Below are 16,419 nucleotides of genomic sequence, written 5' to 3'. Positions count from 1 at the left end.
TACCCCCACAAACAAAGTTTAGGGGGGTATATAAGAGTGAACTTGTCGGTTGGTCGGTCTGTCTGTCTGTCTGTCGGTCCGTATTAAGTGTCTGCTCTCTAATTAAAGTAGTTTTTGTCCGATCTTTACCAAACTTGGTCAGAAGTTGAATCTACATGATGTCTAGGCCAAGTTCAAACATGGGCCTTGCTGGGTCAAAAACTAGGTCACGGGGTCACTTAGTGCGTTTTAAACATTCAGCATGTTGTCCGCTCTCTAATTCAAGTAGTTTTCATCCGATCTTCACCAAACTTGGTCAGAAGTTGTATCTAAATGATGTCTAGGCCAAGTTCCAACATGGGCCTTGCCGGCTCAAAAACTAGGTCAGGGGGTCACTTAGTGCATTTAAAACATTCAACATGTTGTTCGCTCTCTTATTTTAGTAGTTTTCATCTGATCTTCACCAAACTTGGTCAGAAGTTGTATCTACATGATGTCTAGGCCAAGTTCGAACATGGGCCTTGCCAGGTGAAAAACTAGGTCATGGGGTCACTTAGTGCGTTTTAAACATTCAGCATGTTGTCCGCTCTCTTATTCAAGTAGTTTTCATCCGATCTTCACCAAACTTGGTCAGAAGTTGTATCTAGATGATCTTAAGGCCAAGTTCGAACATGGGCCTTGCCGGGCCAAAAACTAGGTCAAGGGGTCACTTAGTGTGTTTTTTAACATTCAGCATGGTGTCCTCTCTCTTATTCAAGTAGTTTTCATGCGATCTTCACCAAACTTGGTCAGAAGTTTTATCTAGATGATCTGAAGGCCAAGTTCGATCATGGGCCATGCAAGATAAAAAACTAGGTCACAGGGTCACTTAGTACATTTTTCACATTGAGCATGGTGTCCACTCTCTATTTCAAGTAGTTTAAATCTGATCTTCACCACACTTGGTCAGAAGTTGTAACTAGATGATGTGTAGGTCAAGTTCGAACATGGGCCATGCCGGGTCAAAAACTAGGTCACGGGGTCACTTAGTGTGTTTTAAACCTCACTATGTTGTTCGCTCTCTAATTCAAGTAGTTTTTATTCAATCTTCACCAAAATTGGTTAAAAGTTGTATCTTGATAATGTCTAGGGCAAGTTTGAATATGGGTCATGCCGGGTCAAAAACAATTAAGGTCACGGGGTCACTTAGTGTGTTTAAAATATCACAATGTTGTCTGCTCTCTAATTAAAGTAGTTTTCATCCAATCTTCACCAAACTTGGTCAGAAGTTGTATCTAGATGATGTCTAGGTCAAGTTTGAATTTGGGTCATGCCGGGTCAAAAACTAGGTCACGGGGTATCTTAGTGCGTTTTAAACCTCACCATGTTGTCCGCTCTGTAATTCAAGTAGTTTTCATCAAATCCTCACCAAACTTAGTCACAAGTTTTATCTAAATGATCTCTAGGACAAGTTTGAACATGGGCCATTCCGGGCCTAAAACTATGTCACGGGGTCACTTAGTGTGATATTTAACATTAAGCATGGTGTCCGCTCTCTAATTCAAGTAGTTTACATCCGATCTTCACCAAACTTGGTCAGAAGTTTTATGGAGATGATCTTAAGGCCAAGATAGAACATGGGCCTTTCTGGGTCAATAACTAGGTCAAGGGGTCACTTAGTGCATTTTAAAAATTGAGCATGGTGTCTGCTGTTTTTTGTGAAGACAACATGCAAAATATTATGTGTCAATGCGGCATTTGGGGGTATTCGTCATGTCTGTGACAAAGCTCTAGTTTATTTGGTCAGTTTTGGGCACACAAAAAAACTAACTTGATATGCCGCATTGTCCAATGTTTAGTGTTGTTATTTTTTTCGGTCAGAAAAAGGATCACATACCTGCCCTTGGATGCATAAGAAAGCATGGAATATGTATGGCCTAAATTATGTCAAGGTCAAAAAGCTGTGTCTGAGTTCTTGGATCTTAATGACAACATTTTGTTTTGCTGAGGCTCCATAGTTATTCATGGATGAGGTTTTTTAAGGACTTATATAGTTATTTATGGTATGTGGCTTTAGATATACTTGTAAAGAGCTGATAATAATAGTTATATTGATGCATGCAATTGTTTTGAAGTTATATAACCAGTTAATAGAAAAACAAACTTTCAATTTGGTGGTTGTTCTGACGTGTATACCAGTAATAAGAAATGTGATAAAGTCATGTCCATGAAAATGGAAATCAAATTATTTATTGGTCAATTTTTAAACTAAATTACATCGATATCTCCATGGTCAAGGTCACACTTTGAGTTCAAAGGTAAAAAATGGCCATAAATGAGCTTGTCCGGGCCATAACTATGTCATTCATCGTGAGATTTTAAAATCACCTTGCACATTTGTTCACCATCATTGGACGGTGTGTGGCGCAAAATAATTACATCGATATCTCCAAGGTCAAGGTCACACTGTAAGTTCAGAGGTCAAAAATGGCCATAAATGATCTTGTCCGGGCCATAGCTATATCATTCATTGTGAGATTTTGAAATAACTTGGTACATTTGTTCACAATCATTGGACAATGTGTCATGCGAAAGTATTTTGTCAATATCTCCAAGGTCAAGGTCACACTTGGAGTTCAGAAGTGAAAAATGGCCTTAAATGAGATTGTCCAGGCCATGACTATGTCATTCATTGTGAGATTTTAAAATGACTCTGTACATTAATTTTTTTCACAGTCATTGGACGGCATGTCATGCAAAAGAATTCAAGAGTGCTAAGGTCAAAATGACCATAAATAATAATGGCATAATAATACTTAAATTAGATTCTCTTGTTTTGTGAAGACAGCATGCAAAATAGTCTGTGTCAATGCGGCATGGGGGGGGTGTATACGTCACGTCAGTGACAAAGCTCTTGTTGTTATAAGATTGTATAGTAGACATGTAATCACAGTGTGTTTGTTGTCAGATTGCATAGTAGACATGTAATCAGATTGTGTATGTTGTCAGATTACCGTCAGATGCCCAGTCATGTCAGCTCGGTCACAACAGAAGACGTCCTTCCTGGAAACGAGCGCATCATCCACATCAACAGCACACAGGCAGCCAAGTTCTGCTCCAACAAAATATGGTTAGTACAGCCGTGGTTCCATTCAGGCTTCTTTTCCAGTGCATTTTTATGAATGCTTAAGAACAGGCTGAAAAATTGTTTACATCCATCAGAAACCTGATGCAGTTTACGGATTGAATATGTACATTGTTTGCATTTGGTTAATAACGACCATTTACATTTACCATTCAGATGCGCATTTGTAGCTCCTAAAACATTTAATACATTTTTTACTAGAATCAAATGTTCATGGCTTGCGCATTTGTCGCTCCTAAAAAGTTAATACATTTTTTACTAGAATCAAATGTTCATGGCTTCATTTATTAACCCAAGATACTGATAAACAGCAATCAGCATAAAACCTGAACAGACTTCCAGTCACTAGAAGGCTGTTCTGGTTTTATGCTGGTTGCATATACTGTAGATAGCCATTTTCATTTTGCTTCTGTAATTTCCTTTACAGAACAATCAGATATAATGTTATTCATAACATATCTGAAACTTACTACAATATGCGGCATAAATCTCTATTGTTTAAAAAGCTTTATTTGGTTAATGCATCAACCTAGTAATGCTCTTTATTTTAGTTCAAGCACAATCACTGATTTTTACATGGAAAATTGTTTTTTTAAGCAGTGGCTTGACTTAAATTTATTGCAAAACACAATCTTAATTTCTTGGTGTTTTTTAGCTCACCTGTCACGAAGTGACATGGTGAGCTTACGTGACCATGTGATGTCCGGCGTCTGTATGTGCGTGCGTGTGTCCGTCAACAATTTGTTTGTGTAGACAGTAGAGGTCACAGTTTTCATCCAATCTTTATGAAATTTGGTCAGAATGTTAATCTTGATGAAATCTGAGTTGGGATTGTATTAAGGTCATCTGGGGTCAAAAACTAGGTCACTAGGTCAAAAACTAGGTCACATAATAGGTCAAATAATAGAAAAACCTTGTGTAAACAATAGAGGTCGCAGTTTTCATCCAATCTTTATGAAATTAGGTCAGAATGTTTATCCTGGTGAAATCTGGGTTTGGATTGTATTTGGGTCATCTGGGGTCAAAAACTAGGTCACTAGGTTAAAAACTAGGTCAAATAATAGAAAAACCTTGTGTAGACAATAGAGGTCGCAGTTTTCATCCAATCTTTATGAAATTTGGTCAGAATGTTTATCTTGATGAAATCTGGCTTGGGAATGTATTTGGGTTATCCAGGGTCAAACACTAGGTCACTAGGTCAAAAACTAGGTCAAATAATAGAAAATCCTTGTGTAGACAATAGAGGTCGCAGTTTTCATCCAATCTTTATGAAATTTGATCAGAATGTTTATCTTGATGAAATCTGGGCTGGGATTGTATTTGGGTCATCTGAGGTCAAAAACTAGTTCACTAGGTCAAATAATAGAAAAACTGTCAACAATTTGTTTGTCTAGGCAGTAGAGGTCACAGTTTTCACCCAATCTTTATGAAATTTGGTCAGAATGTTTATCTTGATAAAATCAGGGTAGGGATTGTATTCTGGTCATCTGTGGTCAAAAACTATGTCACTAGGTCAAAAACTAGGTCACTAGGTGAAATAATAGAAAAACCTTGTATTGACAATAGAGGTCTTAGTTTTCATCCAATCTTTATGAAATTTGGTCAGAATGTTTATCTTGGTGAAATCTGGCTTGGGAATGTATTTGGGTTATCCAGGGTCAAACACTAGGTCACTAGGTCAAAAACTAGGTCAAATAATAGAAAATCCTTGTGTAGACAATAGAGGTCGCAGTTTTCATCCAATCTTTATGAAATTTGATCAGAATGTTTATCTTGATGAAATCTGGGCTGGGATTGTATTTGGGTCATCTGAGGTCAAAAACTAGTTCACTAGGTCAAATAATAGAAAAACTGTCAACAATTTGTTTGTCTAGGCAGTAGAGGTCACAGTTTTCACCCAATCTTTATGAAATTTGGTCAGAATGTTTATCTTGATAAAATCAGGGTAGGGATTGTATTCTGGTCATCTGTGGTCAAAAACTATGTCACTAGGTCAAAAACTAGGTCACTAGGTGAAATAATAGAAAAACCTTGTATTGACAATAGAGGTCTTAGTTTTCATCCAATCTTTATGAAATTTGGTCAGAATGTTTATCTTGGTGAAATCTGGGTTAGGATTGTAGTTGGGTCATCTTGGGTCAACAACTTGGTCACTAGGTCAAATACTAGAAAAACCTTGTGTAGACAATAGAGGTCACAGTTTTCATCCAATCTTCATGAACTTTGGTCAGAATGTTTATCTTGATGAAATCTGTGTTGGGATTGTATTTGGGTCCCCTTGGGTCAGAAACTAGGTCAATAGGTCAAATATTAGAAAAACCATGTGTAGACAATAGAGGTCACAGTTTTCATCCAATCTTTATGAATTTTGGTCAGAATGTTTATCTTGATGAAAACTGAGTTGGGATTGTATTTGGTTAGTCAGGTGAGCGATTCAGGACCATCATGGCCCTCTTGTTCAGGTCTTAGCTTACATGCTCACAGATGTAGTGTAACACTCACATGTTTAATTAGAAAAAAATTAGATGCTATAAAATTTTAATTTAATTTCCGTTTCTATGGTACTTTTGCTTAATGCTATTTATACAACCCTTGGGAAATGTCACTTTCTGTTAGTTCTGAGCTTTTATTTTATTCATTAGGCAATATAAACCTTTCCAGTAAAGCTCTTTATGTCTTTTTTGTATGTCTGTATGGTAATTTTAGCATACTAGATATTCTTGGGCTAATGTTCCTTGTTTGCAGTTGGAAACATAAAAGGCCTTTATGCATACATAACATCATATTGCAAAAGACTTGTTGTGTTGTTGTTTTGTTTATTCAGCTTATCTGAGCGCCAAGTGCTCAAGGTGAGCTATTGTGATCAATCTATGTCCACCATATGTTGTTGTGCCATGTGTGACATATTGTGTGTGTGTGTGGTCAACTTCTAGCTCCTCACCACTGTGAAGGCAATGTTGACAATATCTGATGTGTGACATATTGTGTGTGTGTGTGGTCAACTTCTTGCTCCTCACCACTGTGAAGGCAATGTTGACAATATCTGATGTGTGACATATTGTGTGTGTGTGTGGTCAACTTCTAGCTCCTCACCACTGTAAAGGCAATGTTGACAATATCTGGACCAAAGGTGAAACTGGGTCAAATGAATCCAAAAACTAGGTTACCTGGCCAAATCTTTGAGAAAACTGTTTACCACTATTAGACGCCATATTTATGACTCATTTTATTGAAACTTGGTTAGAATGTTTATCATGGCAGTATCTTAACCCTTTGCATGCTAGGAAATTTGTCGTCTGCTAAATTGTCTTCTGCTGAAGTTCTAATATAAGCATTTTCTTCGATTTTTTTCAAAGAATACTATCAGAATAGCAAACAGTTTGGATCCTGATGAGACACCACGTTCTGTGGCGTCTCATCTGGATCAAAACTGTTTGCAAAGGCCTTTAAAATTCGGTTTCCTTTACTGAAAGGGTTAAGGCATAAGTTGGAATCTTGTTCAGGTGAGTCCGACAATTAGGTCAACTGGTCAAATCTTAGCATTCCTTGTTGACGCTAAAGAGACCATGTGTATGACTTTTTCGTTATTATCCTTTCATGAAATAGTTATCGCAAAAATATCTAGGCTAATTTTGACACTGGGTCACATGCATACAAGAACTAGGTAATTAGGTCAAACCTTATAAAAAACAGTTGTTACCACTATTTGAAGCCACAGTTATGATTCAATCTTGATAAAACTTGGTCAAACATTTTTACTTGACATTACAAGGCACAAGTGTTGAATCTAGGTCACATGAGTACTAAAACTTTGGCTCATGGTCAAATCTGTAAAATTCCTTGTTACTGCTATAAAGATCACATGTATGGCTAAATGCTTATGAAACTTTTAAGGGATGTTTACATGTATATTGACAATATCTATGCTGATCAGTCTGTGTCATGTGCCTCCAAAAGCAGTGTCATCAGGCCAAATCTCAGAAAAACCTTTTTACAACTTCATTGGTGACATTTATAACTCGGTCTTTATTAAATTTTGTAAAAAACAAAAATAACAATATGGTTGTGCCTTTTACAATTGTCCTATTGTTTTACAACTTCAGTCAAGGCATTTAATAGAAAATAATGTTTAAGTAGTAGGCACTAACAAATATTTGGTCGTTTCAAAATAATGTCTTCTGAGCTCAGTATCAAATCATTTCTGAAGTCTTGGATTAGGTCTGGTTTCACGTTTACTTCCCCAATTTCTCACAGGCGGCTGTCACTATTCTCCAGATTATTTCCTTTTCTGGATGGCTGCTAATTCTTTAAGTAAGTGGTGTGAAACATTAATCTTCCTGGGATGCTCCTTTCTGTATTAGGTTTGCTTTTATTTCCCTTTATGTTAGCTGAGTAATTATAGAAGTCTCTCACCTCAAGTTGAAAACTGTATTTTTAGAGAGATGAAAACTGGAATTAGAGATTTTATGTTTTCAACAGTATTTGCGACACATGATTAGTACATTTAACTCTTCTAAGAAAGAAAGTAATGTTTTATTCCTCTTGATATTTGGTGAAGTTTTTCTAATACACATACAACTTTGTAATACAAAATTATACAAAGTTTTATTATACCAACGTAAACTATTGGGGGCTATACTCATTACTGGAATCACATTGTTGGTCAGTTGATTGGGCAGTTGGTATGTCACGGATATGTGTACTTTGTGGCACAAACTTATCTGTCAGATAGAATATATATATGTTATTAATGCTAAGTAGAAATGCCAAGACATAATTTACTTGTCTGATACAAGATTCTTAGCAGAGTAATGTGTGCTTGAACCAAAGCAAATTTTGGTTAATTACATTATTGTACTTGTATGCTTTGGGTCAGGAACATTTCTCTGTGTATCAAAACAAAAACTTTATGAGTGTGTTTTTTTAGCTCACCTGATTGCCTCTAGAGGCCACATTTCATGTCGGATCTTCATGAAACTTGGTCAGAAGATTTGTCCCAATGATATCTCGATCATGTTCGAAACTGGGTCATGCTGGGTCAAAAACTAGGTCACTAGGTCAAAAAAAAGAAAAACCTTGTAAGCACTGTAGAAGTCACATTTCATTCCCAATCTTCATGTAACTTTGTCAAAATGTTTGCCTTAATAATGTGTTGGTCGAGTTCAAAAGTGGTTCCAGTCCTTTGAAAAACATGGCCACCAGTGGGCGGGGCAGTTTTCCTTATTTGGCTATAGAGAAACCATGTAAACACTCTAGAAGTCACAATTTTTGCCCAATCATCATGAAAGTTTGTCATAACATTGGTTTTATTGATATCTCGGATGAGTTTGAAAATGGTCCAGATCGGTGAAAAAACAAGCCGCCAGTGGGCGGGGCATTTTTCTCTATGTATATAGTGAAAAAATGTGAACACTTTAGAAGTCACATTTTTTGCCCAATTTTCAGGAAATTTGGTCAGACCATTTGTTTCCATGATATGAGAGTTGAGTTTGAAAATGGTTCTGGTCAGTTGAATAACATGGCTGCCAGGGGGGGAGGGGCAGTTTTCCTTATTTGGCTATAGAGAAACCTTGTAAACACTCTAGAAGTCACAATTTTTGCCCAATCATCATGAAAGTTGGACAAAACATTGGTTTTATTGATATCTTGGATGAGTTCGAAAATGATCCAGATTGGTGAAAAAACATGGCCGCCAGTGGGCGGGGCATTTTTCTCTATATGTATATAGTGAAAACATGTGAACACTCTAAAAGTCACATTTTTTGCCCAATTTTCATGAAATTTGGTCAGAACATTTGTTTCCTTGATGTGAGAGTTGAGTTCGAAAATGGTTCCGGTCAGTTAAAAAACATGGCTGCCAGGGAGGGGCAGTTTTCCTTATTTGGCTATAGAGAAACCTTGTAAACACTCTTGAAGTCACAATTTTTTCCCAAAGGTGGTCAAAACATTGGTTTTATTGATGTCTCAGACGAGTTCGAAAATGGTCCAGATTGGTGAAAAAACATGGCCGCCAGTGGGCGGGGCATTTTTCTCTATATGTATATAGTGAAACATGTGAACACTCTAGAAGTCACATTTTTGGCCAAATTTTCATGAAATTTTGTCAGAACATTTGTTTCCTTGATATGAGAGTTGAGTTTGAAAATGGTTCCGGTCAGTTGAATAACATGGCTGCCGGGGGGCAGTTTTCTTATATTTATATAGTAAAAAAAGCTTTTGAACACTCTAGAAATCACATTTTTTGCCCAATCATCATGAAACTTGGTACAAAGATTGGTTTTATATATATCACATAATTAATGCCATGATTATTGCCCTTAGATTGTCCAAATTTTCATTATATTATACAAAATCCTTGTAAACACTCTAGAGGTCACAATTTTGTTTCAGATTTTATGAATCTTGGTCATAATATTTATTTTTGTAAGCAAAGTTTGATGTTTGGTAAGGGGGGGGTTCAACTCAAAATGTAGGTCACCAGGTCAAATCTTACAAAAACAAAAAAACTGCATATGCCAGAGTTTTGGTTAAATAATGATGAAACTTGACCAGGATGTTTGTCTGGACAATATCTAGGTCAAGTTTGACGTTTGGTAAAGATTGAATGAACCGACTCCTCTCAGGTGAGCGAACTAGGGTCATAATGGCCCTCTTGTGTACTATTAAGTGTGAGATGTTATTTTTGTGATTTTTTTTTTTTATAAATTAGTTTGAATAATGTCAGTTTTTGCTTGAAATGAGCCATCAATGGGGTATTTTTTATGCCCCCAGATCAAATGATCAGGGGTATATTGTTTTTGGCCTGTCTGTCTGTCATTCTGTCCCTCTGTCAGTCTGTCCCTAAACTTTAACTTTGGTTAAAGTTTTGCGATAACTTTTGCAATATTGAAGATAGCAACTTCATATTTGGCATGCATGTGCATCTCATGGAGCTTCACATTTTGAGTGGTGAAAGGTCAAGGTCATCCTTTAAGGTCAAAGGTCAAATATATGGCTTCAAAGGGGCGCAATAGGGGGCATTGTGTTTCTGACAAACACATTCTTGTTCATCCTTCATTGAGTTTAATTTCCCTTTACAGTCTGCACAAGCTAATCAGGGACCAAGCTTTCTGCCTAAACTGCATAATTGCTAAGAAGAGATATCATTTAAAAAAAAGAAACAACAAAAGAGGAAAGTGTCATCCCTGATTATAGCTGGTGCAGACTGCCCAGTCTTGGACAACGCTTTACAGCACATGCTTTAAGCCCAGTTATCCCAAAGATAGGCTCATATATATGTCATGCTAATCTTTGTTCCTCTTTAGCACTGCCAAGTACAGCTTCATATCGTTCCTACCAAAGTTCCTTTTTGAGCAGTTCCGTCGCTATGCCAACATATTCTTCCTATTCATAGCTCTTCTACAGGTATGTGAAATATTCCTAGTTATGTAAACTAGACATATGATACAAGATAGATCATGAAAGTGTAATAGCCAATTGGAGAAATATTTCTTCATCTATAAAATAGTGTTCTTTTTATATGCCACCGTCCATCTTTCCATTTGTTCTGTATATTATGAGGTTAACCAAAATGACACTTTTTTAAGCCAATAATTCTTATACAAAGTTTTGATGCTTACATGGATGATGTCCTGAAACACTCTCAACATTACCACATCACCTCAACGCATTTTGACCTGAAACACTCTCAACATAACCACATCACCTCACCGCATTTTGACCTGAAACACTCAACATAACCACATCACCTCACCGCATTTTGACCTGAAACACTCTCAACATAACCACATCACCTCACCACATTTTGACCTGAAACACTCTCAACATAACCACATCACCTCACCGCATTTTGACCTGAAACACTCTCATCATAACCACATCACCTCACCACATTTTGACCTGAAACACTCTCAACATAACCACATCACCTCACCGCACTTTGACCTGAAACACTCTCAACATAACCACATCACCTCACCGCATTTTGACCTGAAACACTCTCAACATAACCACATCACCTCAGCGCACTTTGACCTGAAACACTCAACATAACCACATCACCTCACCGCATTTTGACCTGAAACACTCTCGACATAACCACATCACCTCACAGCATTTTGACCTGAAACACTCTCGACATAACCACATCACCTCGACGCATTTTGACCTGAAACACTCAACATAACCACATCACCTCACCGCATTTTGACCTGAAACACTCTCAACATAACCACATCACCTCACCGCATTTTGACCTGAAACACTCTCAACATAACCACATCACCTAACCGCATTTTGACCCGAAACACTCAACATAACCACATCACCTTCACCGCATTTCGACCTGACATTGAACTTTTCAACTATTCAGAAGGTCAAAAGTCTTGGTTGACCCAAATTGACGCATTTGTACTAAATATAAATAAAATTTGCTAAAAAAGCTTTGATACTTGGATTGATGTTATCTTTGACCATTAAGAATGCATCTACATCACCGGATCTCAATTATGATTCAATGAATGTGTTTTATTTCTATTTTTAATGAGTTGACCCTTGAAGATTTAAGTTTTCTATCACATTGACTTAAATGTTTTGACCCTCAAATAATCAAATGGTTTCATCGTTAGAAAACTAAATGGGTCAACTCAAAGAGAACTGTATGTGTCCACCCTCAAAGCATTAAAGATGTTTACCCTCAAAGTAGTACATTTGTTCTCCAACAGAGAATTAAATGTGTCTACTTTCAAAGCATTCAATGTGTCCATCCTTAAACTATAATATGTTTCCCCGCACAGAGATAAAAATGTGTCCACCATCGAAGCATTAAGTGTCCACCCACAAAGTTTCAAATATGTCCCCTCTTGTAGTAAATGTGTCCCCCACACAAAATTAAATGTGCCCACCCGCAGAGAATTAAAGGTGTCCACCCTCAAATAATTAAATGTTTATCTGCAAGGTGACTGTTTATTAACATTGTTTATTCATAAGAGTTACATGCTTTATTTTTTATTTTTTTTATTGATATAATTATGTGTTTGTAACCCTTTGTTTCATGTTAAACGTTCATCAAACCTTATGAATTATTTCTTATTTATTGTTATGTGACTTTTAATTATTTCTTTGATAAAAAAGAGAATATTTTAAATTTATCATAAATACAGATACTAGATGTGCTGAAAGACAGTTTTGATACAATGATACAATTGGTTTAGTCTTATAACTCTGCAAAATAATAATTGAATTTGAGCTGGGTCGTGCAAAAATGGGTATGATCTCAAATTCTGCAAGCATAGCTCCAGACCCACCTGCAAAGTCTGGTTAACCCTTTGCATGCTGGGAAATTTGTCGTCTTCTAAAATGTCATCTGCTGAATTTCTAAAATTAGCATTTTCTTCGAATTTTTTCAAAGAATACTATCAGAATAGCAAACAGTTTGGATCCTGATGAGATGCCATGTTCTGTGGTGTCTCATCTGGATCCAAACTTTTTGCAAAGGCCTTCAAAATTCGGTTCCAGCACTGGTCTGGTTAAGAGCTACCGTGTCCAATAATGAGACAATGAAACCCTGTGTGACTAAAGAGTGGATAATGAAGCTCCTGACTAGACCACGCTATTGTGCAGGTTGGTCTAGAATTACAATGTCCCCATATGGCATAGGACACATGTTTGTATGACGTGGCCAATTGTTATTGCAGCAAATCCCACAAGTTTCCCCTACTGGTCGCTACACCACTGCTGTTCCACTGCTCCTCATTCTCTCAGTGTCTGCTATGAAGGAAATTATTGAAGACTATGTAAGTATATGATTGACATTGGGGATAAAAAGCTGAAGATAAATGTATGTATAAGTGCGCTTACATAACTTGATTCCCAGGGATGATCTTGAATACCTTTAACATTCTCATATTTACATTTAATTCATTAGAAGAAAAACAAAGGATTATTACATTAACAAAAATATTTTTTTCTTCAACTTGTTCACATTGCCCTTTAAAATGCCTAAAATACATGTACAGTAGAACATTGACTCAAGGAAGGGTTCTTTCCCATAAAACAACAACAATTTCTTGACAACATTAATCACATTCCCTATTTTTATAGAACCAGAAGGTCTCATGTTTTAACACCTTTTAAATTATGCAAATCAAGATATACAAGACTGGTATTAAACTTTAGTACTGTATTTTGAGGATTTTTTTTAGGAATGTTCTTTCCTGCACGTGGCAAGAGTACAAAGTCCTTTATATTTCTTGTTGTTATGTTATTGTTGCATGTCAATATCAATCTCCTACAATCTCAACCTTTGCGAAATCAATCAACCATTCATTGAGCTGAATGCAACTAAAACAAATCTATAAAGCATTATTGAACTGTTTGATAACAATGTTGTCATGTTGATGTGTTGATTACAGATTTTTATTAGGCATTGAACGTGTTTCCGTGACTTTCAGAAACGTCATAAAGCGGATGACCAAGTCAACAACAGGAAAGTGCTAGGTAAATTGCCTTTCAATGTGATAAGGTCAATGTGATTATAGCTTATTCTCAACGATTTTGATTGGTTTTTGTGACAAGCTTATCCATGAAATATGACTAACATGCCATTAGACCCAGGTCCATAAAGAAAATGTCCTTAACCCTTTACCCAGTGTGCAGCGCAAATACATACTTACTGTTGTTTAAATTCCTTTCCCACATTGATACATTTTTACGCATTTGTAGTAGGCCCTTAGAAAGTTACCGTACATTCAATTTAATACCTTTCTTTCTAAATTCAAGTTTTAAGAGCATCATTTCCAACCCTTAGTTACTGATAAGCAGCAAACAGCATAAAACCTGAAAAGACTGCGATTTACTTGCAGGCTGTTTGGGTTTTATGCTGGTTGTTAAAGCCATTTTCACTTTGCTTCTTATGGGGGAAAGGGTGAAACAGTATATTAATGTGTCAAGAGGAATCTGAGAAAGAGGCATGTTCCAACATTCCTGGGTATGTGTGTTGATTGAACCGTCCACTTAATTTTCCAGGAGTATGCTTATATTATTCAAATTACATTAAATGTTTGTCTTCCTACTTTATAAATGATAACACTAGTACAAATATAACACTAGTAAATATATGTACACTTCTGTTAAAAAATCACCCTATAATAATCCAAGATTTTATTTCTATCAGACTGAGACTATCAGTGTCCTATTAGAGAAAGGCAAGCATACTTAATAATTATTTGGATATAACATTTCTTCAAAGTCTGTTATAATAAGACCATCATAAGCGTGCTTTTGCCAAAAAAAATCTAATTGAAATAAATTTGAGATACGGTAATTACTCTATGTTTTCGGACACTCTTAGTTTTCGGACACCCCTTTTTTTAGCAAAAATAATTATTTTTCGACACCCTTCTTTTCGGACACAAGAGTTTTCGTCCATAATTAATGTCTCTAAGTTTTCTAACAGTATATTTTACAGCGCTACTTTACTTTATTTCGGTCTTGTTTTCGATATCTAATGACACTTCAATCATGGGGTTTTACAACCAGATTAACATCATAAAACATGGCAGGTGCATGCCTGAGGGCAACGGACCATTACATTATTTTGTGTTATTGGGTAAATAACCTTGTAAACCAGTATTAAACAATGGTTTTGCCCGATAGCATAAGTGTTATGACAATAACCAGTGGTAGTGCCAATTAACAGTTTAAATAACTACCGCAGTGGTACTACCCCTTCTCAGTAAAATAACTGTGACAAATACTAAACGCTTCCAAGTGTGATGCACCCTATTCAAGTTTTACGAACAATGGAAGGTGTTAGACAACAACTATCGGAAATGATCAAACAAAGAATTTATAGTTTGCTTTTTTTATTGCGTTAATTACAGGTTCATACTAGCGAATATCGGTACATCACATGCTCATCTTTGAACTCGTTGGTCAAAGTACAATCTTGTAGTAACTTTCTGTCAAATAAATTAAGCATTGAAAATGATTTAAAATGCAGTACAAACATATATAAAAGTAATTTATACTATACGGCATGGTATTTTACAAGCGTGCGCTATTACCGGTAGTGATTGATACAATTGATGCTATTTTCGGACACTTCAATTTTCGCTTTAAGTTTTGGACACCTGTATTTTGTGAATATTTTTTGTATCTAAGTTTTCGGACAAGAAAAAAATTAAATTTAAGTGTTCGAAAACATAGAGTAATTACGGTAATCACAATACTTTTTGTCATGAATTGTTATTCTAATTTTACAACGATACTTTAGATTGTTGAAAGAAAACAGTTGATCTGTCACTTTAAGGAAAAGTGAATAATTTAGGGCCTGTTTGTTAAGCACTGTTTGTACATTTTCAGTGTTACGCAATGGAGATTTTCAGCATGTGAAATGGAAGGAGGTTGTGATTGGTGACATTGTGAAGGTGGTCAATGGACAGTTCTTTCCTGCAGATCTCATCCTTCTATCATCCAGGTATGATGGGGACATAAATGGAAAGTCACTTTAAAATTACAGGATGAATGAGAAATTTACAGTCTGGAAAGCTTTTACAACAGAAATGTTAGACATTGACATAGAGCAATATTCGTATTTTGTTGTCAGGTGTGTGATTTTTCCGGGGATTTGCGAATTTCAGCGGATTGGGTTGTTCGGGGGTTGTTTCTGAGATTTGCGGACATTTGTAAAAGAAAATGGGGTTGGGTATACGACTGATTCTGTGGCCATATTTCATAGACAGCCTGAAATATCGCCGCCCATGAAACATGATTTTTGTGCAAATGGCGACATGAAGCGATAATAAAGATTATTGAACGAAGGAGTCTCGCAAAAAAATTATTGAAAAACAATTTCCAATGGGAATAGAAACAACAGTGAATATAAATCAGAAAGCTATACCAATATCCGCATGGGTACGGAAGATTGACTGTCCTGGTAAGGCAGTGTTCCATGTTAAAAAGTCTTGAACTACACAGCCTGTGGTAAAGTGTCGTTAGTTGAACACTGAAAAAGTGTTGGCCATATTTCTAAGGTAAAGACATTGAGCTCAACTGAAAGCTTGCCTTCATTGTTCACAGGGACTGGAGCACTTATTGTCTTTTATCACAGTTAATAATGTTTACTTTGCTTATCTAATATGTAAAATAGGAAGTGTAAAAGGTTTCCATAAAATCTTGTAATGAAGTTTAAGAAAGTGTGTATTTAAATGTCTGTTTTAAGGTTTATAATTGTGTTCTGCATGTGATTCGCATAGTCAAAATCTGTCAACAGAATTTTCCTCCCCTCGGACTTCACCTCAATCACACCACTGGTT

General features: G+C 36.3%; 1 protein-coding gene across 10 annotated transcripts in view; it reads left to right on the top strand.

The window, feature by feature from the left end:
• Nucleotides 1-16,419, top strand: part of LOC127876686 (phospholipid-transporting ATPase IA-like) — a 110,674-nt gene that overhangs the window by 27,491 nt on the left and 66,764 nt on the right. For all 10 annotated transcript variants that reach the window (XR_008048028.1, XM_052422081.1, XM_052422082.1 and 7 more), the window contains 5 exons: nt 2,968-3,088; nt 10,408-10,507; nt 12,799-12,897; nt 13,555-13,600; nt 15,467-15,581. Coding sequence is in view for 9 of the 10 variants with exons in the window: in XM_052422081.1 (XP_052278041.1) it covers nt 2,968-3,088; nt 10,408-10,507; nt 12,799-12,897; nt 13,555-13,600; nt 15,467-15,581 (481 nt within the window). In the remaining variant the exon portion in view is untranslated. The remainder of the gene's footprint in view (nt 1-2,967; nt 3,089-10,407; nt 10,508-12,798; nt 12,898-13,554; nt 13,601-15,466; nt 15,582-16,419) is intronic.

Source organism: Dreissena polymorpha, chromosome 4 (assembly GCF_020536995.1).
Source record: "Dreissena polymorpha isolate Duluth1 chromosome 4, UMN_Dpol_1.0, whole genome shotgun sequence".
Classification (NCBI taxonomy): domain Eukaryota; kingdom Metazoa; phylum Mollusca; class Bivalvia; order Myida; family Dreissenidae; genus Dreissena; species Dreissena polymorpha.
Note: the sequence above shows the minus strand (reverse complement) of the source record. Positions and strands in the feature narration are given on the sequence as shown.